This window comes from Heterodontus francisci, chromosome 10 (genome assembly GCF_036365525.1).
Source record: "Heterodontus francisci isolate sHetFra1 chromosome 10, sHetFra1.hap1, whole genome shotgun sequence".
Lineage (NCBI taxonomy): Eukaryota > Metazoa > Chordata > Chondrichthyes > Heterodontiformes > Heterodontidae > Heterodontus > Heterodontus francisci.
The window spans coordinates 16,652,945-16,674,206 of NC_090380.1; the positions used below are offsets into that span (position 1 = coordinate 16,652,945).

The 21,262-nt window shown below is 40.8% G+C and overlaps 1 protein-coding gene across 4 annotated transcripts in view; it reads left to right on the forward strand.

The window, feature by feature from the left end:
- The window catches only part of LOC137374310 (protein associated with UVRAG as autophagy enhancer-like), a 78,235-nt gene that overhangs the window by 22,235 nt on the left and 34,738 nt on the right, over window positions 1–21,262 (forward strand). For 2 of the 4 annotated variants that reach the window (XM_068040159.1, XM_068040162.1), the window contains exons 4-9: window positions 422–539; window positions 7,086–7,307; window positions 9,009–9,106; window positions 16,491–16,683; window positions 18,826–18,945; window positions 19,881–19,932. In XM_068040159.1, coding sequence (XP_067896260.1) covers window positions 422–539; window positions 7,086–7,307; window positions 9,009–9,106; window positions 16,491–16,683; window positions 18,826–18,945; window positions 19,881–19,932 — 803 coding nt within the window. Of the gene's footprint in view, window positions 1–421; window positions 540–7,085; window positions 7,308–7,633; window positions 7,710–9,008; window positions 9,107–16,490; window positions 16,684–18,825; window positions 18,946–19,880; window positions 19,933–21,262 lie in introns of those variants that run through there. The other 2 variants (XM_068040160.1, XM_068040161.1) reach the window with 2 other exon arrangements.

Below are 21,262 nucleotides of genomic sequence, written 5' to 3' on the forward strand. Positions count from 1 at the left end.
ATTTTCATTTAAAAGTTTTTTGGGCAGATCCGTTACTTTGGGATGAGAAGAACTAGAAGGTTCCCCAAGATGTTGTACCCAAGTGATTGGAAGAAACACATCCCAGTAATCTGGGATTTGTTGGCAAACAAAGAAAGGATATTTAGCAAACATTTTTCCAGATAGACAGTGTCCCTTTAAAAACTCAAGCCTGTTTCTTTCAGGAGAATTAGTCCACATTAAATGGTTGATGAATGCCTCCCTCCACCTTCTTTTATGCCAATCAGATTGTTTCATTTCCACACAATGACTATCTTAAGTTCAGATAGGCTGAGATTCTGCTTCCCCAGTTCAGACCTCATTGTGTTTTTTACTGATATAACTTTGATTGGATAATTGGTACTGTGGCAGTCTTAACCTGTTTTCTGTATTTCTAACACAGCTGGCAAGGGAGAGTAATCTATTGGCTGTGTCTAAGGTAAAGAATGTATCTGCTTCAGGATTCAATCTGAACACTTCATCTTCTCTGCCCCAGTTGCCGTGTACGTCAATATTATCAGGTATTTGTTCTTTGCATATGTTTACTTTGAGCATCTTGGCCTAAGCATTGTTGAATGGAAAAATAGCTCAGGATTTTTTATGCTGTCTCTTTCCCATTATTTCTATTTAAGACTTTTCTTAACTAACTGGAGTGACATTAAGTTGTTGCAATATCACCAATGTAGCTATTTTTGTCTGGGAGTGTGGGATCTCTCTTTGCTTTTTACTCATGGTTGTGTTGGGACCTGTTGTCTAATGTAGAGACTGCATTCATTTCTTAATGGAATGTAAAAGCTTGGAGTGATTCCCTATGTTTATTGAAATAGGCTTACTCTGACTAACAGGCCTAGATTTTACTGGGCCTACAATGCTGTGAGATGGAGTGTACTTACCTCAGGAAGATCCCTGCTTTTTCTGGCTGCCTTCCTATGATCTGATCAGTACCTATAACTGATACAAGTAGAACAATCACAGCAGGAAGTAGTGCTAGAACCAGGCATCATCCTTGAGTGACGAAAAAGACATTGTATAATTGAGGAAGTTTAACCATTTTTGCAACTTTGCTATATAAGGCTAGCAATAGCATTCATTTGGTTTAAGTGAGAATTATTTCCACATCAAGGAGTAGTTTTATTTCTTGAAGTCATTAGTTTGTTGGAACTGGTTCCATAGGTACTGGGTATCATCTGGTACTGTGTCCAAGTGCTTGTTTGTTCAATGCATGTCAACAAGCTATTCAACCCTGACAGTCAGCCTGAGCCTAACTCTGAGCTAGTTACACAATCTCGCATGTACTAGTGATGAATTGTAGTGCACACCCCCACTGCCGTGCTAGCTGAAACCAGCTAAATTAGCACCGAGCAGGACCATCTATGGATTCTTTCAGTTGTGTATGGATGGAGAATGGAGGTGGTGTTCCAAGGCAAACATTATTGTGTCTTAAGATATATCTCTTCAAGATGCTTTTAAAATGCCCTCTGTGTGCTACCATACTCTCAGAACTTCTTACTTTTAAGTTCCAGTTTGCTCATGACCCAGATGATGAACTTTAAGTTGGGAATTTTAACACTCAAGCCACCCGCTCAAGTTGAAACAAATCAATGTGACTCAGTTCTCTTGTGATTTCTGACCTCTTACTGACACTTTAGCTGTACTGCCTTAGATATTTAATATAATTGGGTAGGATGAGGGTGTTTAAACTGCAGCCCCTGACTTCTAGCAACCCAGTCCTCATGAAGCCCAGTCAACTCAGTCCTCTGGATTACTTTTGTTTGGTGTTCTGTTTGGATTTTCTGGGATGTTTGGTAAGGGCTGCTCTTGCCACTGTTGTGTCTTGGTGGATAGATCCTAACATTAGACCAGCAATAGTTGTTGGAATTAGCAACTTGAGATGGATGTGATTTTTAATGGGAATGTACAACATTTAAACTTGCATGACCCATTTGAGGCTCCAATGCACCTATATGGTACACAGACAAAAAGCTTGGACGCTCTTGTTGGGATTTAATCATTAAAATCAGCTGTCTGTTTTTGTGGTGCCAAAACAGAATTGTGTTTAAACTGGTTGTTCATATATGGACTGTTCTGTTTCTCCATAAATCATTGAATTTAGTCCAACCTGCTGATGGGGAAAGGTTGGGAAATATCCAGAACTTCAGATTTCTCTATCTGGAGCTTACTGACTAAATCTTTTGATAGTAATCTATTTAAATTTGATAAGTTCTGAATATTGACACTTTTTTGTTTTAGTTGACCTGTGCAAATGTATCCATTCCCTATGTCTCAAATCACAGGTCCTTGAACAGGAATTAACTTTTATTTCATTGCTGAAATCTCTCCAGTTTCCCCTCTTATCCCAATACATTTGAAGCAGGGTGAAATCAAAGCTCCTGCAACCTGAACATGATGCAGTATCAACAGTTGAGCCTAACTGAACACTCTAGTTTCTATGAACCTCCTCCTGTGTTAAATTACTGCACCCCATTTACTTTACGAGGCTGTCTTGGAGGCAGGGAAACCATCAAAGGCAGCACTCTAAACAGTGATGTCAGTGCTGTTGCAGGCACAAACGCTCTTTCCTCGAGACAGCATTTTGCCCGATTCTCGGACAGCTACAAACACTAAGCCATCAGGTCCAGGGAAAATTGAGGTCAGCCAACTGAATTTGGATAGCAAAGCACTCTTAGCATTGTTGATCTCTGAGGACTCTGCTGCTACTGCCATTAGCGAGAGTATAAGAGAAGGAACTTAGTCACTATATGGTTAGTGTAGCAGTTGTTATACGTAATTATTTATGTACTCTTTGCCTACTTCTACCTCTGTGTTTCCTTTAACTTTGTCCTGGATAATCTAAGAAATAGCAGGAGTAGACCATATAGCCCCTTGAGCCTACTCTGCCATTCAAGAAGATCATGGCTGATCATCTACATTAACTCCACTTGCCTGCTTATCCCCTTATCCCCATATCCCTTGATTCCATTAGTACCCAAAAATTTATTGATCTCCGCCTTGAATATACTCAACAAATGAGCCCTCTGGGGTAGAGAATTCCAAAGATTTGCAGCCCTGAATGAAGAAATTCTTTTCATCTCAGTCTTAAATGGCTGACTCCTTTATCCTGAGACTCTGACCCCTTGTTTTAGACTCTCCTACCAGGGTCTACCCTGTCGAGGCTACTTGAGATCTTGTGTGTTTCTTCTAAACTCCAAAGAACATTGACAATTCTGCTCAATCCCTCCTCACAGTGTAGCCCCCTCATCCCAAGAATCAATTTGGTGAACTTTCATTGCACCCCCTTCTGGGGTAAGCATATCCTTCTTTGGGTAAGGAGACCAAAACTACATAATCCAGGTGTAGACTCTATATAATTGTAGAAAGACTTATTTACTCTTTAAATACTCTAACCCCCTTGCAATAAAGGCAAATATTGCAATTTTGCTCTCCCAAAAATGATTTATTCCGATTCTGCTTTCTGTCCATTAATCAATCTGCAATCCATGCTAATATATTACCCCAATTCTGAGTCCTAATCTTGAGACATCTGAAGGCCTTCTGGAAATCCAAATCTACTACATCCAGTGGTTTTCCCCTTATCTGCCCTGCTAATTACACACACAAAATAACTAATTGGTCAAACATGATTTCCCCTTTCATAAATTTGTGGTGTCTGTGTAATTTTTTTTTCAAGTTCCCTGTTATCATTTCCTTAATCGATTTCCAGTGTTTTCCTGATGACACTCATATTAACTGGCTGGTAACTTTTTGTTTTTTCTTGAACAGCAGGGTTACATTTCCACCTTCCAATCCATGGGAACCATTCTTGAATCTAGCAAATTCTGCAAGATCAAAATCAAGAAATCTAAATTGCTGAATCTATTGTCTCTAGGCACCTCTTTTTTTTTTTAAATCTAAGGGATTTGTCAGCTTTCAACCCCATTAATTTCTCTAGTACTTTTTGTTTAATTATTACTTTAATTTCCTCACTCATTAGACCCTTGGTTCCCTACAATTTCTGGTATATAATTTGTCATCTTCTATAAAGACAGATACAAAATATTTGTTTAATATCTCTGAAATTTCTTTATTTCTCATTTCTCCTGTCTGTCTCTAAGGGACAGTGTTTACTTTTACTATTTTCCTGTTTGCATACTTGTCAGAAGCTCTTGCAAGGAACTCGTATTCTATTTTCACTTGTCTTTTATAAATGTCTTGGTCATCATTTTGCTGTATTTATAAAGAAAAAAAATCTCCCAATCCTACTACTCTTTGGCAACATTAGTAAGGCCCCTTTAATCTAATACTATCCCTAACCTCTCTTTAGCCATTGCTGTATCACTTTTCCAGTGGAATTTCTGTTCCTTAAAGAAATATGTATTCATTGAGAATTACAAATTTTTTAAAATGTTTGCCATTGTTTATCTACCGTCATATCTTTTAATCTAATTCCCAATCCACCTCAGTTTGCCACTCGTATCTCTCTATAATTAACTCTGTCTAAATTTTAAGATTTTAGTTTTGGACTTCACATCACACTCAGAATTTCAAATCATGTTATATTAGGATCCCTCTTTCCCAGAGGATCCTTTACTCTAAGATTTCCCCCAAGCTACTTTTGCCAATTTGTCTTGCCCAATCTAAGATTAAATACCCCATAATTACTGCATTGCCCCTGTTTTATGCTACTTTAACTTCTAGACAGACTGTCCAATACTGTGATTCTTTTTAAGAGGCTTATAAACTACTCCAACCAGTATTTTCTGCTGTTATTTCTTGGCTCCACGTGCAATGATTTTTGGGGCTAAGATCCTTTCTCCCTGCTGTCCTTATCTCTTGCTATCTGGGCTTGTTACCCACACGGGGTGGCACAGTGGTGTAGTGGTTAGCACCGCAGCCTCTCAGCTCTAGCAACCCGGGTTCGATTCTGGGTACTGCCTGTGCAGAGTTTGCAAGTTCTCCCTTTGACCGTGTGGGTTTCCCCTTGGTGCTCCGGTTTCCACCCACAGCCAAAGACTTGCAGGTTGATAGGTAAATTGGCCATTGTAAATTGCCCCTAGTGTAGGTAGGTGGTAGGAGAATTGAGGGAAGGTGGAGATGTGGTAGGGAATATGGGATTAATGTAGGATTAGTATAAATGGGTGGTTGATGGTTGGCACAGACTTGGTGGGCTGAAGGGCCTGTTTTGGTGCTGTATCTCTCTGACAGCCCCACTCCAACCTACTGCCACAACCACCACCTTTTTCTCATCTTTTCTAAAAGTCAATTACCTTGCAATATTTGTCTAACCTTGGTCACCCTATAACCATGTCTCAGTAATGGCTATTGGTCCAAACCATTTATTTTTCATTCAGTTATCTTGTTATAAATGCTTTGTACACTGAGATATAGCATCTTTAATTTTAACTAATTTTTTTCACTGGTCTTATTTGGTGCTCATTGTGACAGGAAAGGACCAAGTTTAACACTCTACTTGATTTTGCCCAATCAATACAATGTTCTACATCTTTGACCTTTTTTCTCCTTTTTTAAAAAAAAATTTGTAAATTTTGCCCTTGCCTAAACCCCACCTATCCCCTTTATTATTTTAAAGCCCTATCTACCACCTTTAGTTATTCAATGCGCCAGGACACTGGTCACAGCTTAGTTTAAGTAGAATTTGTCTCAATAGAACAGTATGGGTGTCATTGTACAAGTGTTTCCTGTACTGGTAATTGGAACCATTTTCATGTGTAACATTTTAACATGGTAAGATTGAGCAGGAGCTTGGCAGATGTCCAAAGGCATGATGAAATAAATAGGTTTTGAAAAGACATTTAAAGATGGAGAGAAGCTTGGCATGGTGTAGAAGATTGAGGATATTAGTGCAGAAGAGGGTGGTGAAGTCTCCAGCCATAAGTGTAGAGTGGAGGGACTGAAGAAGCACAGTAGTTCTGAATATCTGAGGGTATAAACTCAGGAATTGGGGTGATGGGGGAATGAAACTTTGTATGGGATAGGATGTGGACAGCAAAGTCTTAAGTAGAATGAAGCTTCAGAGGGTGATTTTGTAAGATTTGAGCCTTTAAATAATGGGCATGAGTATGAAAAAGGAACAAAAACAACTGGAATAAATACAGTCTTGTTCATGGGCAAGATGTGGGATTGGAGCAATGCTCCAGGTACAGCAGAACAGTGAAGTTGTGCAGTTCAATCACCTAGAACTAGTGGCCAGAAAGGGATGTGGTGGTGAAGGGGAGGAATATTGCCCTTGAATTTGAGATGAGGAAGGTGGGGGAGGGGGCTGAATAGGACTTGTGTGAATGAGGAACTGACTCATCTAGTACAGATGAGGGTGTCCAAAACGAGGCAATTTTTGAACTGGTTGATTGAGGCACCAGTATAATGATAGGGAGTTGCTCAAAAGTTTGGGGAGATGGATAGATTTGTTTTCAGCTGTGGGGAATGAAGATTGAGGGGCTGGAGGTGGTATAGATGTCAATATTGGACCTACCCAGTAGAACCATATGAAAATAGATTTATAATCTAGTACTTAAGATTTTTATTGAAATATTTAAAAAAAATAATATTCCTTGTGACTGCCTCACAGCAAGATATGGGTGGGAGGGGGTCCATACGTTGAGTAGTGACCCTTGATGGGTGCCCCACCCCATCAGTTCTGAAGAAGGGTCTGACCTGAAACGTTAACTCTGCTTCTCTCTGCACAGATGCTGCCAGACCTGCTGAGTATTGCCAGCATTTCTTGTTTTTATTTCAGATTTCCAGCATCTGCAGTATTTTGCTTTTATTATAGCACCAGACTCCTACTTGGTGTCTGCATCCTTTCTGCAGAATTAAGCTCCCCCTGTCACGGGATGCTAATCCCAAACCTCAAGCCTTTAACAAATGTAACACGGGTCAAGTACAAGTGGAGACCAGATATCCTCAATAACATTGACCCTTGTATTGTGGAAACCACGCTGCAATTGAACAGTGGGTTGTTGCTATTGTACTGCTCCTTGTTGATTTTAACCCGATTATTCATTTAAACCACCAGCAGAATTCAGCTGAACCTTGTTTCTTCTTTATGTCAGATGAATATTCCAGGCCAGCAGTGATGGGCCAGACTGCAGTGAGTTCAGGACGGCACTCGAGCAGTCCAGAAGCCATCAAAGAAATCCTGATCTCTGTGTTGGAAACCTTTGATGGCTTCAAGCCATTCTCTACAGAGAGCTGTACGGCTAATACAAGGCTTTCTTCATTGACTGTCTTCCAAGATGAAGATCCAAAGAAGATTTGGGAAGGTCATAACCGAGGTAATGATGAACAACAGCGAGGTGTTAGGATTCCGATGACAACATCCAAAGATGGTTTATACAGCAGCAGTTCATCACTGGTGCGCTCTCCTGAGCATTCAGGTAAAAGATGTGAGCATGAACAATACCAAATTGGGGGTTATACCTAATGAGAATTGCACCAAAATGTGCAACAATCAGACTTCCAGAGTGGACAGATAAATAGCTACTGAAATTCAACAGTGAAATGTGAGGCCACTCTTTCCTTGTTGCACATTAAAGAAAGAAATAGAGGGCTGTAGGAAATGGCAGATGTGGAGTATGAACAGCATAACCCAATTGGGGTTAGGATTCCGATGACAACATCCAAAGATGGTTTATACAGCAGCAGTTCATCACTGGTGCGCTCTCCTGAGCATTCAGGTAAAAGATGTGAGCATGAACAATACCAAATTGGGGGTTATACCTAATGAGAATTGCACCAAAATGTGCAACAATCAGACTTCCAGAGTGGACAGATAAATGGCTACTGAAATTCAACAGTGAAATGTGAGGCCACTCTTTCCTTGTTGCACATTAAAGAAAGAAATAGAGGGCTGTAGGAAATGGCAGATGTGGAGTATGAACAGCATAACCCAATTGGGTTGAATGGCCTGTTTGTGTGCTGTAGATTGTATGTAAATAATTGCATGCAGTATGTAATCTTCCAGTGTCTTATTACATTTTCATCCTCTCTGCAATGCAGCTGCAGTGATTTGTTATGTAATATCCTTGATTCCTTTTTATAATATGGCCTCCAGTATAGCACCTTTTTTTGAAATGCCTTGAAGGTTCTCCCAAGGTAGACTGGGCCTATTTTTTTTCATGTTCGCAATATTGCAGGGACTTCAAATGCCCATTAGACCTCCTTGTGGGATTTAATATTCAATAAGCACCTGAATTTCTTGAAGTTAGGTTGAAGATTGTAGGTGTTAATTCTCTTAAAGTGCTATTTACACCACTTTCTTATTTACAAAGCTTGAACAGGTTAATGCAGGTATAAATACTCCAGATATTTAATAGTTATGAGCCCCAAACTACTGGAACTGGCTCACCTCTTCATTGGATTGAACAGAATTTGCACGAGTTCTGCTGTCGCCTTTGTGGCCACGCTATGTAATATCTAGTACTGAGATGTTTTGAAGGTTTTCATCGACCTGATATCACTGCTTTCCTGCAAGTGGCTCACCCTCATACCAGGGGAGCAGTAAGTGGGCTGCTGTCAGATTTTTTTAAACTATTTTTATTAAGCCAGCTGTCGCATCTCATACGTGATACTGAATGACCTAAGACAAACTCCTTATTTTTGGGAGGGAGCTGTAATGGGCAGTGAAAGAATTGTGCCTACCGACATCTGCCCTAGGTTCCAAATCTCAACTGTTGTAAGTGATGAAGGGAGGGCAGGTACAGTAGTCCTTCATGTTTTCTAATCTGCATTTGGACATGGGTGACAGGAAAACTGGCAGTTTATGCATGGGGTTATGAATTTACTAATTGTCAGCTGAGTTGTGTTGGGATGTTGTCTGGAATTGTGAATTAGTGCACTGTAGTTGCAACTAATTTTAGTAAATATAGTATGTTGTGTTTTTTAAAGTGGTTCACGGCAAACAATGCTTAATTTACCTTCAATTTCTCCCCTACCCCAATTTTGCAATTTAATATAAAATCATTGTCTTTCCACAGAGAAAGCACATTATTGCCTGCCTAACAGACCAGAAACTATTGTATACACAAGTTATCTCTCCAATCCTAGTTTCAATGCAAGCAGAACTCAGGAAAAGGTAAGAATATATTCCACAAAACTGTGGTTTCATTTTTAGTTCTACTTTCAGAAAGTTTATCTTTCCTTTTATTAACCAGTCCTTTCTGTCTTTCGAACCTTCACTTTGGTGCAATCGAGCTAGTTTTATTTGGGATTCCTGTGCCAGAATTAATCTGACAATACTAAGAATTGATGAAAGGAATACAAGTATTATGTCAATTGTTTTATATTTAAAGCAGTAAATTTGTAGGCTGCCAATTCTGTTTTAGCAGCACTGGTATCTGTGCTGGGACTTCCTCATTTTTAAACTGTAGACATGTGCTGATGACGGATGGTGATCTGTGACTGCAGGCAGACACATGGGTTACCATATGGGTAAATGCAGTTCAATATAAAGAAATGGAGTACATTCCAAATTTGAGGGATTAACTGAACTGTGTAGGGATACTCGTGTGTATCTTTAAAGGTGGATAGAAAAAATCAAAAAGCAAATGGGTTTCTGGGTTTTGCATATCAGGAATACAATATAAAAGAAAATAAGTGATTTAAATTTGAAGACGTTTTAGACTAGTATTTGAGTATTGTCTGCATTTCTGGGCACTCGTTATAGAAAGGATGTCGGTTCCGAGAATGACACTAGGATTAAGAGATGAAAGTTTGGAAAGGCCCAAAATAAATAACAATCCCATGTCTTTGCCCCTTATCACCAAAAGAGCAAATAAGCTTTTTTTTTTCACAGGAACAGCCAGTTATATGGGTGGATCTGAAGTTTTAAATATGAAAGTTGAGATGGTAAATAAAAGGGCCAATGGTCTATTTCTATTAATTTTAGAATTCAAAAGATTATGTAATTGGCTAATCAGAACTTGGGAAGTGGATACAGAATTGCCACAAGAGGAGCAAAGGACTAAGGAAGATTCTTTCAAAGTTACTGGAACACAGAACAAATGGCTAGAAGCAGAAACTAAAGAAAGGAATTGGTTAACTTTAAAACAATCAGACTGAATAGATTGGGGTTCTTTCTCCAGAAAGGAGATGACTGAGAAGTGACCGGAGAGAGAACTTTAAAATAATGGAGTTGATGGGGTAGATGTAGTGAGGATGTTTCCATTTGTAGGGAGTTCAAAATTAGGGACCATAAATGAGTCACTAAGAAATTCAAGGAATTTCTTTACTTAGAGATTGCTGGGAATGTGGAACTCGCTACTATATGGAGTAGTTGTGGAAAATAGCATAGGTACATTTAAGGAGAACAGAAGAAACAGGAGTAGGCCAATACGGCCCATCAAGCCTGCTCTGCCATTTAAAACAATCATGGCTGATCTTCGGATTCAACTTCACTTTCCTGCCCGCTCACCATATCCCTTGATTCCCTGAGACCAAAAATCTAACTATCCCAGCCTTAAATGTATTCAATGATAGAGCATCCACAACCCTCTGGGGTAGAGAATTCCAAAGATTCACAACCCTTTGAGTGAAGTAATTTCTACTCATCTCAGTCTTGAATAATTGACCCCTTATCCTGAGACTGTGCCCCTGTGTTTTAGATTCCCTAACCAGCAGAAATAATCTGTCTAGATCCTATCTGGCTGCTTTAGAATCTTGTATGTTTTAATAAGATCATCTCTCATTCTTCTTAACTCCGAGAATACAAGTCCAATTTATTCGCTCATCATAGGACAACCCCCTCATCCCAGAGACCAATCCAATGAACCTTTGTTGCACTACCTCCAATGCAAGTATATCCTTTCTTAAAAGTGGAAACCAAAACTGCACACAGTACTCCAGATATGGTCTCCTCAAAACCCTGTACAATTGCAGCAATACTTCCTTAGCCTGTACTCTATAAACCCCTTGCAATAAAGGCCAACATGCCATTTTCCTTTCTAATTTCTTGCTCTACCTGCATGTTGGCTTTTTGCATTACTTGTACAAGCACACAGTCTCTTTGATCATCGGCACAAGTTTTGCACTTTTTCAAAAGAAAATTCTACTTTTCTATTCTTGCGACCAAAGTGAACAACTTCACACTTCACTATCGTGCACTCCATCTGCCATCTCGCTGCCCATCCACTTAACTTGTCTATATCTCTGCAGCCTCTGTGTCCTCTCCTATAGCTTACCTTTCCACCTACTTTTGTGTCATCAGCAAACCCAGATACATGACTTGGATGAAGAGACACAGCAATGAATACAGATTGTAAATAGCTGAGGCCCCAGCACTGATCCTTGCAGCACTCTGCTATTTACTGCCTGCCAACTTGAAAATGCCCCATTTATGCCCACTCATTGCTTTCTGTTCATTAACCAATCCTCTATCCATGCTAATATATTACCCCCAACTCCATGAGCCCTTATCTTGCCTTTTGGCCTTGTGTGGCACCTTATTAAATTACTTTTGGAAATCCAGGTATACTGCATCTACTGATTTCCCCTTTATCTACCCTACTAGGTACATCCTCAAAAACACCTAAAATTTGTCGAACAGGAACAGGAGTTGGCCATTCAGCCCATTGAGCCTTCTCCACCATTCAATACGATCATGGCTGATCATCCACTTCAATGCCTTTTTCCCACACTATCCCCATATCCCTTTAAATCATTGGTATTTAGAATTATGTCAATCTCCGCTTTAAACATACTTAATAATTGAGCTTCCACAGCCCTCTGGGGTAAAGAATTCCAAAGATTCACAACCTTCTGAGTAAAGAAATTTCTCCTCATCTCATTCCTAAGTGGCTTCCCCCTTTATTTTGAAATTGTGTCCTCTGGTTTGGGACTCCCCAACCAGGGGAAACATCTTGCCTGCATCTATCCTGTCTATACCTTTTAAATATTTTGTAGGTTTCAATGAGATCACCTCTCATTCTTTGAAACTCTAGAGAATACAGGCCCAGTTTCCCCAATCTCTCCATAGGACAGTCCTGCCATCCCAGGAACTAGTCTGGTGAGCCTTCGTTGCACTCCTTCTATGGCAATAATATCATCCCTAAGGTAAGGGGACCAAAACTGGACACAGTGCTCCAGGTGTGGTCTAACCAAGGTTCTATACAATTGAAACAAGACTTTGCAACTCCTGTACTCCAATCCTCTTGCAATAGAGGCTAACATACCATTAGCTTCCTTAATGGCTTGCTGCACCTGCATGTTAGCTTTCAGTGACTTCTTGACCAGGATACCCAGGTCCCTTTGTACATCTACACTTTCTAATCTCTTACCATTTAAGAAATGCACATTAGCACATCTATTACTCTGACCAAAGTGAATAACTTCACATTTTTCCACATCATATTCCATCTGCCATGTTCTTGCCCATTCACTTAGTTTGTCCAAAACCCCTTGAAGCTGCTTTGCATCTTCCTCACAACATGCATTCCTACTGTTTTCTGCCTGTTAACAAATCCTTAATCCATGCCAGTATGTTGCCTCCAATCCCATGTGCTTTAATTTTACCAACCAACTTTCTGTGGGGACTTTATCAAAAGCCTTCTGAAAATCCAAGTATACCAAGTCCACTGACTCCCCTTTATCAATTCTGTTGGTAACCTACTCAAAAAAAAAAAAAACCTTTAAACAGGTTTGTCAAATGATTTCCCATTCATACCATGTTGACTATGCCCAATCAGATCATTATGATCCAAGTGTCCATTTATTACATCCTTTAGAATAGATTCCAGCATTTTCCCTACTACTGATGTAAGGCCAACAGGTCTTAGTTCCCTATTTTTTTTCTTCTTTCTCCCTTCCCTTCTTAAATAGTGGGATGACATTTCTGACCTTCCAAACTGCAGGAACCATTCCAGAATCTATAGAATTTTGGAAGATGATCAATGCATCCAATATCTCCATAGCAGCTACTTTCTACACCCTGGGATGTAGAATACCAGGTCCTGGGGACTTATCAACCTTCAGCCCCATTAATTTCTCCAATACAATCTTTTTACTAATACTAATTTTCTTCAATTCCTCATTCTCCCTAGTCCCTTGGATTTCTTGTTCTGGGAGATTTCTTGTATCTTCCTCCGTGAAGACAGACATAATCATTTGGCTTCTCTGCCATTTCTCTATTGTCCATTTGTAAATTCTCCTGACTCTGCCTGTAATGCACCCACATTTGTCTTAGCCAAACATTTCCTTTTTACATATCTATAGAAGCTTTAACAGACTTTTTTGTTTTTTTTGCTAGTTTACATTCATATTTTATTCTCCCTTTTATCAATTTCTTGGTCCTCCTTTGCTGTATTCCAAAATCCTCCCAATCCTCACATTTACTACTATTTCTGGCAACTGTATAGGCCTTTTCTTTTAATCTTATACAATCCTTAACTTCCTTGGATGTTGGCATCATTGGCTATGCCAGCATTTATTGCCCATCCCTAATTGCCCTTGAGAAGGTGGTGGTGAGCTGCCTTCTTGAACCACTACAGTCCATGTGAGGTAGGTACACCCACAGTGCTGTCAGGAAGGGAGTTCCAGGATTTTGACCCAGCGACAGTTGATACCTTCCATCACTTTACTGATGATTGAGATTTAGGCTGATATGGTGGCAATTGGCCGGGTTGGACTTGTCCTGCTTTTTGTGCATAGGACAAACCTGGGCAATTTTCCATGTTGCAGGATAGATGCCGGTGTTGTAGCTGTACTGGAACAGCTTGGCTAGGGGCGTGGCAAGTTCTGGAGCACAGGTCTTAAGTGCTATTGCCAGAATATTGTCAGGGCCCATAGCTTTTGCAGTATCCAGTGCCCTCAGTCGTTTCTTGATATCATGCAGAGTGAATCGAATTGGCTGAAGTCTGGCATCTATGATGCTGGGAACTTCTGGAGGAGGCTGAGATGGATCATCAACTCGGCACTTCTGGCTGAAGATTGTTGCAAATGCTTCAGCCTTATCTTTCACACTGATGTGCTGGGCTCCCCCATCACTGAGGATGGGGATATTTGTGGAGCCACCTCCTCCTGTTAGTTGTTTAATTGTCCACCACCATTCACGGCTGGATGTGGCAGGACTGCAGAGCATAAATCTGATCTGTTGGTTATGGGATCGCTTAGCTCTGTCTATCGCATGCTGCTTATGCAGTTTGGCATGCAAGTAGTCCTGTGTTGTAGCTTCACCAGGTTGACACCTCATTTTGAGGTATGCCTGGTGCTGCTCCTGGCATGCCCTCCTGCACTCCTCTTTGAACCAGGGTTGGTCTCCTGGCTTTATGGTAATGGTAGAGTGGGGGATATGCTGGGCCATGAGGTTACATATTGTGATTGAGTACAATTCTGCTGCTGATTGCCCACAGTGCCTCATGGATGCCCAGTTTTGCATTGTTAGATCTGTTCAAAATCTATCCCATTTAGCACGGTGATAGTGCCACACAACACGATGGACGGTATCCTCAATGTGAAGGTGGGACATTGTCTCCACAAGGACTGTGCGGTGGTCACTCCTCCCAATACAGTCATGGACCGAAGCATCTGTGGCAGACAGATTGGTGAGGACGAGGGCAAGTATGTTTTTTCCCTTGTGTTGGTTCCCCCACCACCTGCTGCAGACCCAGTCTAGCAGCTATGTCCTGTGGTGCTACCGAGCCACTCATGGTGATTGACATTGAAGTCCTCCACCCAGAGTACATTTTGTGCCCTTGCCATCCTCGGTGCTTCCTCCAAGTGCTGTTCAACATGGAGTACTGAGTCATCAGCTGAGGGAGGGCGGTAGGTGATAATCAGTAGGAGGTTACCTTGCCCATGTTTGACCTGATGCCATGAGACTTCATGGGGTCCAGAGTCAATGTTGAGGACTCCCAGGGCAACTCCCTCCCTACTGTATACCACTGTGCCGCCATCTCTGGTGGGTCTGTCCTGCTGGTGGGTCAAGACATACCCGGGGATGGTGATGGCAGTGTCTGGGACATTGTCTGTAAGGTATGATTATGTCAGGTTGTTGCTTGACTAGTCTGTGGGACAGCGCTCTCAACTTTGGCACAAGCCCCCAGTTGTTAGTAAGGAGGACTTTGCAGGGTTGATAGGGCTAGGTTTGCCATTGTCGTTTCCGGTGCCTAGGTCGATGCTGGGTGGTCTGTCCAGTTTCATTCCTTTTTTTATTGACTTCGTAGTGGTTAGGTACAACTGAGTGGCTTGCTGTGGGTATGGAGTCACATGTAGGCCAGACCAGGTAAGGACAAGCAGATTTCTTTCCCTAAAGGACATTAGTGAACCAGATGGGTTTCCACCCGTACTGATCCTACTTCCTGATCTTCTGAGGCCAGATCCTTTCTCTCGTCCATATTGTCATTCTTTACCATCAGTGCTACCCTTCCTTTTTTTTTTTGCTATTCTGTCTTTGTGAAATATTGTGTACCCTGGAATATTTATTTCCCAGCTACATAAGTATGAGTAAAAGAATAAAAAGAATTATTGATCGGGTGAGCTGAAGTAAGACAGGAAAAGTTTGTGCTGTAAAAATTCAATAGATAAGTATTGGGAAAGGAAATGTAAAGGGACACCGGTGAAGGAAAATGGAGGAGAGAGGATGGCTTGAGGGGAATTGGGGTTGGACCAGCAAAAAAAAAAGAGGCTCTCATGACCGGTTTCCCCAGTTCTATGCGCTACCCTTATGCCACTTGCTCAAATTACCAGGGAAACATTTGTGCAGAGTGTTGGGTTTCAGCACATCTAAGGTATGTTTGCTGTTATAAATGACAGCCAGGCAAACCTGTAGGACTCCCTGTCCTTTTCTGGATATGAGCAAGTAGGTGTGTGTCTTTTTAAATGCTTGTTGAATTTTTTTCAATTACCACTTTTTTCAAATTTTCTCGGAGCATTTCTGAACATCAGTCTAATTAGATTCAGTGTCGGAAGATTGGTAATTCAGGGATAATCTGAGTCTTGGACACATGGAAATTCAAAGTCCTGTGTTTGACACCAATGAGACTACTTGGCTCCTTGTTCTGCTATTCTAAGCTGACTTTGGCATGTCAATCCCAACCACCATTACCATGTATTAAAATATGGCCATTTCCTTCCTGTACTTGTAAGAAAGCTCCTGAGGGCTAGGACTGCTCTCTTTCATGATGAGAACAGACACTTCCTTCATGTAGAAGATTAAGTTATACCATTTTCTACTTCAACCATTCACTGACTTTTCCTGTTAGTAAGCAGTTTCAACCTTTTCATATGGAGTCAAGTAAAGGGTAGGAAGATGTACTTAATGCTGACATTGGGTCGCTGAAATGGGAAATCCTCCTTTCCCCAGCACTAACTTGCAACTTTTTTTAATGCTGATCAAGTTGAAATAGCATTTGGTTTTTGCAGCGGTTGTGGTTTGGGGGAGGGTGCAATAGGGTTAAGGATTAAGTTTATCATTTAGACTCGGCCACTCATGCATTCAATAAAGAAGTCACTGCTTCTGTTTACAGGAGAACACGCACCTTGTTGTTGCTGATATGGTAATTGCTGCACTAGAGAATGTGAAATGCAACATGTATGAACAAGCAGAGCTGGGAGAAGATTGTAGCCTGGCAATTATCCAGACCCCAGTAGATAATATGAGCACTTGTATTAGAGAAGCACATTCTGACTCCGTAAACTCGGTGGACAGTGGTTATGAATGTAAGTATTGAGCTGTCTTGTTATTGCTAGGCGAACTTCATTAGAATCAAAATGGATGGCACTTGTTCAGTTTTATTTTTATACAAATCCAAAATGACAGTCACAAAATATAATGCACAGGATGAATAAACCAAGCACAATGATGGTCAGCAAAATCAACTTGGAGCCTTGCTGGTATATTTCAAATCATATCACCTTCACCGAATAGGTTGGTGATCTCTGTGGTAAAGCAAAATAATCCAACATTTGAAGATCTGTTGTACCTGTAGAAATGGTTCTTCTGTAAGATGGTGAATACTACAAATTTATTTAGCTATTTTCCCCCTGGTCAGTCTCATCGCAAACTATGCAATGCTTACCAAGTATGGAATTCCAGCTCTCTTTGTCTATCTTGATAACTTTCAAACTCGGAACTAATCTAGTGAACATTGACCGAAATTTTTTTTGTGTGTGTTCCAGTCCCAAGGTTTATTCTGAATCCCCCACTACTTTTTTGAGTTTAATATCCTTTCATCTGGAACTTTCGTCAGGAGCATTTTGGACTAATTTTCTCATGCCATAGGCTTGCTACAGTCCACTTGGGTTGTCACTCCTGCATGTTTTATTCCTTTCAGGGTTCTAACTGGCTTTGACTCTGCCAAGTCTGATCAACTTCAGTACTGCCAGTTTATAATTGAGTGAGTTTCTGTAAAGTTCTCCATTAAAATAACTCTCATAACCTTCCTATCTCTTCATGGCGAAAATTTTCTCTCTCCTGTAATTTACAGCATCCCACCCTCTGACAGCTTTGACTTTTAGTATTTGTCTACTCCAAATAACTCACTTTGTAGATTTCTACCTCCAATCAGTCACTACATTTTTCCTTCCAGTATTCTCTGATCTACAGGCCTCCACTAACTTATTGTCTACGCTTTATTTAACAGTCTCTGTACCTGAATGTTGTATGTATTTCCATCCATGTGATTTTAGTCATCCTGATTACTTCCCCCACCCCCATATCAGAGTTCCTTCCTAGTCCCAACGGCATCTTATTGCTAATGCTTCTAGCGCTCCCTTTTTTAGGTTTGTCTCATCTGCCTATTCCTAGTTTTTGGTTCATGTCTCTAGGTTTTTGTGTCCATGCCAATCTGACTGCATTCTCTCCTAGTACTTGTCTTGTCTGGGATCCTGTTTTTCTCCTCCTCCCACTTTCTTTCACCTAGCCAAATGGTCGTCGTCCACAATTTATTCTGTAAATTCTCCAACCTTCCAGACAACTGAACATCTGGTGAGCACTTGCTTCTGGAGTTCAATAAGATAATGTATTAATTGGTTGCCCTCCTTCAATCTACAAATGATGATGGACACGCAGCAAACAATCCATTTAAGCGGGGTGTCTTCTCTTGGTGCACCTTTGTTGACTGTAGGTCAATCCTTGAGAGGCAGGTTCTGCCACACGTGCTGCACATGAAGCTGCCAAGTGATGAGTTGTTTTGACGTTGGTGCCTGTTGCCAAGCTGCTGTAGCAATTGGTCATCATGGTAGTGCACACCAGTCCACAGAATGTGTTGCCATTTCCCTCTTTTACCAACTAGTGATTCCCAAGTGCAATAGTTAACATTTAGGGCCTTCATGTTATGCTTGCAAGCATCTTGAAGCGGAGCTTTGGGTGCCCCACTAGTTGTCTGGCCCCAGCTACCTCTGCATATAGAAGGTCCTTGGGTATGTGACTGTGTTCCACTGAAGCTGCCTGTTTGATTAGTGCTGACACACTTGGGAACTCTGCCTTTTGAGAGGACTGCCACATTTGTGATTTTTGTCCTGCCAGGTTATACCTATAATGAGCTGCAGACAACCAAGATGGAAATTATTGAGCTGCTTTTCCCAGTAGCTGTAAGTCGCCCATGTTTCACAGCCATAGAGCAAGGTGTTGAGAACACAAGCTTGGTCCTAAGGGTCAGCTTGGTGGTCATGTGCATTTTGTAAGTTGGCCAAAGGTGGTAGCTGCTTTCCCTATGCGTGTATTAAGCTCTGCATCAAGGGACAGATTGTCTGTCACTGTGGACCCAAAGTAAGAGGGGCAGTGTTTAGTGTGATCAAGGCAGAGACTTTGAAAAATGGTGTATCGGTTGGGTTCTATTGGCCTGTTTTTCTATTTTACAGGTGGTTCTGCTACCCAGTTGGATGAGTCTTCTGATGTTGGTTCCACGTCCCTGTATGAGGACAGACAAAATGGTGATGCTGTTGTTGGTGCTGATGCCTATGATGATTTTGTGATAATAGGTACAGGTGTCAGAATAGAACTAGGTTTTAAATGCTTTACTTCTATTAGGAAAATGGGGATAATTACCAAATTATTTGGAGGGAGGAGCCTCCTGTTTTTTAGGAGAGCAACTTGTGTATTGTACTTTCAACTTCTGTACTTTAATTGTGAAGCTGGTCTCTGGACTCTGTTATTGTATGTAAACACAGAACAAGTGCATGGGACCAGCTTTATAGTGTAGAGGTGTTTACATTATAAATGTGTAGCTAACTGCCGACTTGTGGTCTCTTACCACTGCACCTGCATAATGTGAACAAGGCCAGTAATCAAACTAACAGTATTGGATCTACAGTGCTTCTAGCTCTGGATTCTGGTGTTGATTATTCTGTGGAGGGACACCCCTGAGTCTGCAGTTAGCTGACCACTTGTATAAAAGCAGCCTAAAAAATGACCTGGTCAGCCATTCATCTTTTATCTGTAACAGTTGAGTAATAGCAATTTGCCAAGGCCTTCTAAAGATCTTTTTGCAAAATTGGAAACATTTTGTGATGCAAGTAGTGTTATGTAAGGCATGTACCATGGATGACGGGATGCTGAGCTGTAGCTGCTGATTGTGTTCCCAGGGTGAGTTTATTGTGATAGATCACTGACTTATGCTATCACTCCCGATAGTGGCAACAGAAATCAATGGAGTAAGTTGATTTCAAATGGACTTAGGAGGCCCTCGTGAAGTACCTCTTGTTTTCATTCACATTTTTTGCTACAAACTAACATTACAGACCCATTAATTTGTTATGACAGATCATGTTTTAGTATGTGGTGGTTTGTGTATTAAACCATTACAGTCTCTATTTAAGCTAGGTCAAACATTTTTCCCTTCCATTTGGGGAGGGATAGAAAACAATGCTGTACTGTTTCGTATTCGCTTACTTTTGTGGATAATTTTTTATTACAGAATTTGATGACCTTGTTTTTGGTTCAGATGGTCCATTAAAGTCAATAGAAAGGTAAAGGTTTTCTCACTTTTATAGTGTTTGACACTTCCTTGCATTTTCCTTCTCTGGCCAGCCACATTTTAAGCCATTGTAATAAATATGAACTGCTGCCCTTTTTTTAAGCCTGCAGTCTGGACACTGGTGATGAGAATTGTGAAGCTTAAATTGCATGCTGGGATCAGAAGCTTGTTGCAAACAAATGGTAATGATGGGAGACTTTAATTTCCAGACTGGGGGAAACACTGCAGTTCGAGTACCAAAGACTACAATTTCTTTGAGTGTATTTGAGATCTTTTTGTGGAAGAATAGGTGAGATTTTAATACAGATGCATTATTGGTGTGTAATTTGTCCAACCTGTGGCGAGGAAGACCAATCCTGTGAATTGCAAAACGCCACAAGGTGTTGGCCTTGCTATAAAATGGCAACTTGCCGTCAACCTCCTGCCTGAACGTTTCAAGAAATAACTGCATTTGCATGTTAATTGCCATTTAAACTTGGTGCAGAAAGTTAGGGCTGGTACTAGTATTCCTGTAATGCCATGCTTACTTTCTGGCCCAGAAAGAGAACAATTGATATTAAAATTTAAACCTTTCTTCTCATTTTCTTTCTCACTCACTCACAATCTTTTTCTCCTCTCTATCTCTTTCTGTACCTGATTTACTTTAATTCACTATTCCTTGTAGGTTTACCTTCATTCTTAAATTTCCTTGGGACCAACAGTTTTCCACCTCAACCACTTTTCACCAAAGTCCCAGATGCTCCATTGACTTCACTGTGCCATTGTCAGTTCACGCTTCAAGCAAATTATGGCACAAATGTTTTTCAAACTGATCACAGAATTGTTACAGCACAGGAGGCAGCCATTTAGCTCATCTCATCTGCACGGGCTCTCCAAAAGAGCAATTTATCTAGTGCCAATTTACCCCATCTTCTCCCTGTAGTCCTGCACATTCTTTTTTCAGATAACAATCCAATTCCCTCTTGAATGCCTTGATTTTAACCTCTCAAGCAGCGCATTCCAGATCCTAACCACTCGTTGCGTGAAAAAGTTTTCCTCATGTCACCATTATTGCTTTTGCCTATTGCCTTAAATCTGTGCCCTCTTGTTCTCGATTCTGTCACCAGTGGGAAGTTTTTTTTTTCCCCTATCTACTCTGCCCAGACCCGTCATGATTTTGAGTAGCTCTATCAAATCTCCTTTCCTTTGAGGAAAACAGTCCCAACTTCTCCAGTCTATTTTCAGAACAGAAGTCCCTCATCCTTGAAACCATTCTTGTGAATCTTTCTGCACACTCTAAAGCCTTTCCTACTGTGTGCTGTCCAGAACTGGACACAATACTC